The sequence below is a fragment of the Ammodytes marinus genome (genome assembly GCF_949987685.1).
Source record: "Ammodytes marinus genome assembly, chromosome: 18".
Taxonomy (NCBI): domain Eukaryota; kingdom Metazoa; phylum Chordata; class Actinopteri; order Uranoscopiformes; family Ammodytidae; genus Ammodytes; species Ammodytes marinus.
Genome location: NC_137222.1, coordinates 21392211 through 21400052, shown reverse-complemented (window position 1 = coordinate 21400052; position 7842 = coordinate 21392211). Strand labels below are relative to the sequence as shown.

General features: G+C 44.6%; 1 protein-coding gene across 1 annotated transcript; it reads right to left on the bottom strand.

Annotated features, from left to right (window-relative positions):
- Positions 1 to 1495: 1495 nt before the first annotated feature.
- LOC307265311 (uncharacterized protein) lies at positions 1496 to 7795 on the bottom strand (the record flags this gene model as incomplete). Its single annotated transcript, XM_080047007.1, has 7 exons — positions 1496 to 2224; positions 2954 to 3070; positions 3697 to 4218; positions 4870 to 4983; positions 5930 to 6292; positions 6486 to 6605; positions 7714 to 7795. The coding sequence occupies 7 exons, from the start codon at positions 7793 to 7795 to the stop codon at positions 1662 to 1664; spliced, it is 1881 nt and encodes a 626-aa protein (XP_079903133.1). The 3' UTR covers positions 1496 to 1661.
- Positions 7796 to 7842: the final 47 nt, after the last annotated feature.

Genomic DNA, 7842 nt, shown 5'->3' with positions numbered 1-7842 from the left:
ATGTTATAACTGCCCATAAGATCTTTTTTTTTATTAAATAATGAATTACAATTACAACTCAACAGGGTATTTTGTGACAACGTAGATCTTTCCCTATGAGTGCTAAAGCTAATATAAATTAAAGAGGGACGTGACACATCCAACATTCGTCTAAATGCCTCTGGACAAAATGTTTCTGCATAAAACACTCAATATTTTCAGGTTTCTTAGTGAGATTTGAACATTAAAGTAAAAACACAAACACACACACAGCTTCTCCAAGGTGACGTGATGAGGAGATTCATTCCAAAATGCCATTTCACTATAACTTCCACCGTAAAAGAAACAATCTTTTAAAAAATACAAATGTATATAAGCTCTCATTTTAAATGGAGGGTTAGTCATTTTGGAATGAATATCATCACAATGGGATAAAAAAAGGCTCTTAAAGGGCAGGGATATGAAGCTGAGATTGACATTTCTCTCTATCGTTCCTTGTTTAAAATGATGTTGTGCTTTCACAATAACTTCAATCTATTGTCTTTTAGTAACAGCTGTCAGTTGTGGTTTTAAAAATAAAAGCAGAACCCATACAAAGATGTCTGTCAGCCCAGAATGGCATTTTTTTTTGGCCAAACCCTGACCTTTGACCTCTACAAGTGTTATTGCATGTTTTTGTCTATGAGTGGCTCCCATTATCTTGTGCATGCACACGAGGATGGACATGCACATGGATGATACCCATCACTACCATCATTGAGGGTTTGGCAGAGTTCAATGATACACATAATGCCTTTTTGCTGAGTAACAGTGAATGGGTACACAACCTTTGTTTGAAAACTCCACCAATCAAAACAAAGTCTGTCAAAATTGGAACGAATTATTATGATCAAGCATAGTGTCACTGTTACAATGAGATGACAGTAAAGAAAAAGGCACATTAAGCACATGAGAGGATTAATACAATTATAAACAAATACATTAAATCCATCTACAGGCACATTAAAGAGATATTTTGATAATTTCTGTCTGATTCAGAACATATTTCTCTAAATCTTTGATAACGATTGTAGAAAATCATCCTGCAAAGACTGTTTTGTGATTTGAACGTGGACTTTTACCTGTTCTGGGAACTACTAGATTTTTTTGGCCATCCCAGGCTCCTTTGAAGTTACATTGAGCGTTGTGATGATGCTCTCTTTAATGTGGCGATTGCACAAGTCCTTCTCATTTGGCACACATTGCAGTGCATTAGTAATGTTATCATATCCTTTAAAAGGTCACCTATTGTCCAAAATTCACTTTTATCGTGGTTTTTCAACATTAATATGGTTCCCCAGTGTAACTAGACACTCCCAAAGAATGAACCACACTCTTTTTCTCCACCTCCATTTTTCAGAAAACCTGCGTTCAAACCCCCAGTCAGATTTGTCTGAGTTGTCAAGCTGAAACCACACCCCCTCATTACCATCCTAGCTTAACACTACCTCCACCTGTGATAAGCTACACTCCCAGATACCCCAAGGCCAATTAAAGCAGACTGGGCTTTTTGGAAGGCGGGGCTTAAAGAGACAGGCTCTTATACGAATTGTTTCAGACAGAGGCTGAAAATCAGAGTTTCAGCAATGGCACTGAAAATGAGCATAATATGTGACCTTAAAAAATCCTCAAACTGTGCGACACTAAAGCTCCTCCTCCGACACGCTGTGGATGGTGTCAATGATCTTCTTCTTCAGTTTCCTCACCTTGTCCGGAGGCGTTTCGTTCAGACATTCCTCTACGTACTTTAAGAAGCCCGAATGCGGTGACAGGGTCTGGCTTTGACAAAACGTCCTCATCAAGTCTAGCACATGGTTAGTGTGGGGCCTAGGGCGGCGGCTAGTGCGCTTACACCCTGACAACCTGCTGTCAGTGTGCGAGGAGGACGAGAAGGACGAGGAGGGCCGTGAGTCTGGGGGAGTGGGTGAGGGAGGGGATGTTACGGTGAGTTTGGTGTCCGTCTGGGTGTACTGCAGGGAGGAGGGCAGGGTCTGGCTGGACTCCTGTGCCCGCTGGAAGTGAAGGTCTCGGGGTGGAGGCTGGTCCTCCTCGTCGCAGGAGTCGCACAGGAACATGAGCTCTTGGAAGTGTTTCCACTTGGGGAGGTAAAAGTCCTCGGAGCCGCACGTCTTGTTGGAGCTGGCCGCCTTGTGTTCGCGCTGGAAGATGGTGCGCAGGTTCCTGAACTTTGTCTTGATGTCCTCCACTGGAGAAAATGAAGGATTACAACGAGTCAGCCACAGCGCATAAAACTACTATGAGGGAATGGTGTGAGGGATCATTTGGTAAAGATCCCAATTTTGATTGGAACTCGTAAAATCTGACAACGCTCAACAAAAATATGCCTCTGTCAGCTCCTCATGTGTTGATTTTTTTTTTATTATTGTTTGCTCTGGTAGCTTGTCAGGAATTTTTTTAAATGTTGCTCTTTGTGTTGAAAGTTATCCTAATGACAAGACTGTAATGCCTCGTTTCCACTGAGCGGCACAGTTCGGTCCGGAACGCGATGGTTTGGTACGGAACCCTAGAGCTGACTTGTGTTTCCACTGCTGACAGCACCCTTACTTAGTAGGCGGGCGTTTATGCGACGGCGATAGCTGCAGTCAGAGTATATACAGTCTACACAGTAGGTCAGCGCTGTTGAACGGCTCTGGCCGTGGCAGCTATGTAACTATAGTGCCATTATAGCAGCAGGACACAGTGTATCCCTATGATTAATTCAATGAAGAGGAACAAGGCCCCATAATAAACAAAGAGATACATTCTGACATTTTGACTACACATGGCTGTTAATCTCTTCCATGGAAAATATGACTCTGTCGACCAATCAACGAACTGGAGTGTGTAGCTCCAACATTTTGGAACCCTTTGGGATGGCTTGGTACCCCAACGAAAGGGTGACAACAATAGGTATGGCATAAGACGTAAATGTTACCTGTGAACGGGACTGGCTCATTGTCAGACAGCACACTGCTCAGCGTCTCCAACAGGCTCTGTCTCAGCAGCCTGTTCCTGTAGCTCTCTGACTTGTGGTTCCACAGACAGCTGTGCTCTACAAAACAAAGAAGGAACAAACCTTTGAGTCACACAATCCAATAAAGACGATTCAATCACAGCAGACTGGGCTTATGGAGACAGGCTCTAAAACGGAGGGTTTCAGACAGAGGCTGAAAAGAGGAAATTCAGCCATGGCACTGTGAGAGATATAACGTTTTTGTGGACACTACACCATGAAAACAGTTTCTGGTAGAAAAAACTAATGACAATTTCAAACCTGAAAATGTAAACTTTCTATCATAGGAATTCGATCATCTCCTTGATGTGAAAAGAGGAAACAGTTCTCTCTTAAATGATGAGGTCAGATCATTTTAGAATGCAGCCGCCCGATGACTACAGTATCCTAATGTGTTAGTAGACTGTTTGTTGATGTTTAGGTGACATAAGTTTCCTCCACTGTACATTAAAAAACTTAAAGCGAGCCGGCTAGTTAATCGTTCAGTGTAAATTATTCTACCGGAGAAGATCTGAAAAGAACACAAGCTGTTCCTTTGAATAACAAGTGAAGCCTAAACCAACAGTGGAGTGGAGGGGTGTAGATATCCATCCGGCCTGGTCAGCCCTTTATCTGAAAACATTACAACAGTAGCAACACACACACAAACCATGCCACCAACCAACCGGAGTAAAATGAGATGATCTGCTGAACTTTGGCCTCGGTCCAGTGGACACGGGCGTCGCTGCTCTGTTGTCTGCAGTCTGTCTGAACGGAGGCGGATGCGCTGACGTCGAGAGGAGGCGGGTTTGTACAAGGTTTAGTGTCCGGCGTGGCTAGTCTGAGAGTCTCTGGAGATGAGGGGAGATAGATCTGGTATGTGGCTTTGGCGTCGCTGGATTGAGCAGTGTTGAACACTGTGTTGATGCTGTTGGTTTGGGGGGAGTTGGAGGAGAAGCTGCTCAGAGTAGGGGAGGGCGTCTGGTTCCCATGTTCTATGAGCTCCTTGTCTTCCCGTGGATCCATCAGGATGCTCAGGTCTTCTTCTTCTTGGTCGCAGGCGTCTTGGTCGCAGAGGAAAAGCATCTGCTTGTAGTGTTTCCATTTGGAGGTGTAGGGTTTGTCCCACGCCTGGCCCGCCCGCACCGCCTTGTACTCACGGTTGAAGACGGTCCGCAGGTTCTTGAACTTGCCCTTCAGGTCTTCCACTGTAAAAAACGCCAACAAAGGAGTCACGTCAAGCTCAGAAAATAATTACTCACATCTACTATTCAGAAATACACCCACCCCAATGACAGTTTAATGTGAAGATTGCCTCACCATTATCCCCAGCGCTGCAGCTCTTTGGAGCTATTTAACCTTAACCTTTCAGCAAGCAGTTTGGGTCTTACAGCACAGTTACTGAGCTGAGACAACAAACAGTTAAAGAGACAGTGCCTTTGGTTGGAGACCAAAGCAGAGCTCAGAGCATTTTGGACACTCATCAAATGGACAGACACATCGAAACTCCAACAGAATGAAGAAGTAGGCAGCTCTCTGTTAACACGTTAGCTGTTATACTGTGTAAAATGAATCAAATATCCTGGTATGCTAAGTTGGCAGGTGCATAAAGGATTAGTTCCACATTTTAGGAGATACACTTTCTGTCTGAGAGTGAGATAAAAAGGATAAATACTCCATAAACTCCACAAGACCTTTAACACACATTCTTAATATGAGACTGATATCAATGTTCTCCCCTCTCTCTTGGAAATAAAAGCACCTACAAATCCTGAATGTGTAATATTGTAACTTGAAGTGTATTGACAGTGATGGTGTTGGGCTGTAGCCATTAAAACCAAGCAGCAACATCTATTCACCTGAGAGAGAGAGTGAGTGGTCGAACAGCTGGCTCCTCAGAGCCTCTAGCAGCCGCTGTCTGAGCTGACGGTTGTTGTGGTTTTCAGACTTCTTGTTCCAGAGACAGTTATGTTCTGTGCATGACAACAAACAGAAACACACACGGACAACATTGTTACAAGGGTCATTACAAGAATCCAACACAGTCTTTGTATGCCAATCTGTCTGACCTAGGATCAGTGATTTGTTAAGATGGACGTTCTCGAGGCTCCGTGGGGACGAGTCTGGCTCTGTCCGTTAGCGAAAGTGTTACGACCACGTAGGGTCTCTCTCCTTTTTGTATTCTTTTGTTTACTAGAGCTGATTGTTGACACGCTGTAGCTATGTGCATCAGTGCTATGTCAGTGACTACACTTCCCAGGACTTTCAGCGGCAGGATGTGACGTCATTCAGAAACGACGGACTGTTTGAAATGAAGACACGGCCGTGCAGTTCGACGGCCAATTGTTTGTGACACAGAGCTAGATCGCGTCAATGAGGAGTTTCTTTTTTAAGCTTTCACAACTTCACGGCATGATCGTTCCTGCCCATCACACTATCACACTACTGAACTCAATATCATATCCCATCATTCATTCCCATTCAGCTGACCCGTGAGCATAGCTACATTTTAGCCTCTGTCATATCAGCTTGAGTTGCCTTTTTTTTGTGCTTTACGTCTTATTGCAGTAGCTTATTAGCCCGAACCGCGGGTGATAGCTCTGGGGTACGACAGAAGGCCGCCCCCTGATTGGTTCATGTAGTCGTCAATCAAGCCTCCAGTCATATGGGGCCCTTCCGTTTTTAGAAGGCAGCCACTGATTGGTTCAATAGAGTTGATGAGGGCTGGTCTGAAGACACTAGTTTCACGACGACATGAACCAATCAGAGGTTGCCTTCCACTTAACGCTGGTCTCAGGAGTCTAGATTGACGACTACATGAACCAATCAGGGGCTGCCTTCCACTGTAAGGCGACAACCGTTGGGGTCATTTTTTGACCGGGCTCCATGCCAGTCTCACCACGCTATGTTTTGTCTTACCGGAGTAAAATGCTATTAGTGCACGCTCCCTCTCTTCAGTCCAGTAACATTTAGCCATGATGTTGGAGGGGACACAGGAGGAGGAGGAGAAGGAGGGGGAGGGTGTGGGGGGTGTGGGGAGGAAGGAGATGATGAGCCCCGGCTGGCTCTCTTCCACTGGGCCAGGCGGTGGTGATAGAGGCAGGGGGTCTTCTTCTCCACCCTGGTCCCAGCAGCCCTGCAGGAACATCAGCTGCTGGTAGTGTTTCCACTGAGGCACAAACACCTCGTCGGACCGGCAGCCCCCCTTACTCGCCTTCATCATTTTGTACTGACGCTGGAAGGTGGTGCGCAGGTTCTTGAACTTGTTCTTAATGTCCTCCACTGGAAAGGGAATGCAGAATAGAAGTGTTTTAGATTTGAGTTTTTCCCGCTCTACTATATGCTCTAATATGGGGTTCAGTGTCCAGCCCAGGGACATGTGGCGGGTAGGCGGGGGATCGAACCTCCGACCCTGCACTCCAGAGGACGGCCTCCCTACCCACTTCGCCACTGCCGCCCTTGAGCACAGCCTCACCTGTGAAGGGAACAGGTGGGGGGTGAGCTGACAGAAGGATCCTCAGGTGTTCCAGGGTTTTCCATCGCAGCTGGCGGTTCTTGTAGTTCTCCGATTTGTGGTTCCACAGACAACTGTGCTCTGAGAGACAAACACATAAACTAGAGATTACTAGACCGCAGCAATGTTGAATAGAAATGTATTTTTATTTTTTTAGGGCAAATGTTGATTCATTGTTGATTCATTGTCCTTCAAATCCTTCACAGTCAACACCACTTCTTTAACACTTCCTAACAACCTGTAGTCCTGTCTGTTTGAAGACACAAGAGAAGATTATTAAATCAAACAGTGGACCAGACAGACTTTTTTATCAGTTACATTAGCTCAGATGTAAGGAATTATTTACTTGAGTATGATTTGAATTGTTTAATGTAGGCTATGTCATGTGTAGAAAAGAATATGTGTAAAGAATATTTGCTTAATGCTACAAGGTGGAGCCTAACCATACAAATCTATGTGAAAGCCTGTGTAGCCTACAAATATTGACATAAACAGTTTATTAGACTAGTATAAATATATTGTATAGCATCAGAAAGCACAATATCAATACATGTACAGCTAAAATATTGCACTGATATAGGCCTGTACATGGTATCCTACACTACAAGAATAGTGTAGCCTACTGAGTGCAGGGAAATGTTACTCTTATGTCGATAGCTGTGACTTGTGGGATATAACTCAGGTGTTTAAATATCTTGTGGAGCCTTCTGGACTCTATTAGGATTGATGGAGCTTCTTCAGTCAGGTGTGTGTGTGTGTGTGTGTGTGTGTGTGTTGCTTTGGTTTTTCCATTGCTCTATAGGAGCATCAATAGTAGTGGTTATGCTTGACTTCAAGAGCCATATAGTTTCTAAAAAAACACTTATAATGTTAGGCTATAAGACAAGTCTACAATATCCAGAATATGTTCAATTCATTTTATATTTTAGAAGTGAAACGTCAGATAAACGTCAAGCAAAAGAAAGTGTGTAGCCTGCTAGGCTGCCTATGTATGTTTAGGGGAATGACAGCTAACTTGATTTGACAGTTGCCAGTCGCCATTGCTGTAATAATCTGTGTCGCTTGTTGCTAACAGCGGTTGGTCTCGTCGAGCAACCGTTGCCCACAAATGTTGCAGCTTCCGACAACACGTCAAAGAAACGGCAACTTTACGTCACCAAAAGTCACTGTTGTAGAGTGTGTGACTTACTGGAGAAAAAGGCTATGAGCGCCCTCTCTTTCTCCTCCGTCCAGTATCGCTCCGGTGTGAAGCTGAACGGAGACGCCTCCATGGTTGTTGTTGCACTTCAATCCTGCCTCTACACGGCGGCTAGGGCAC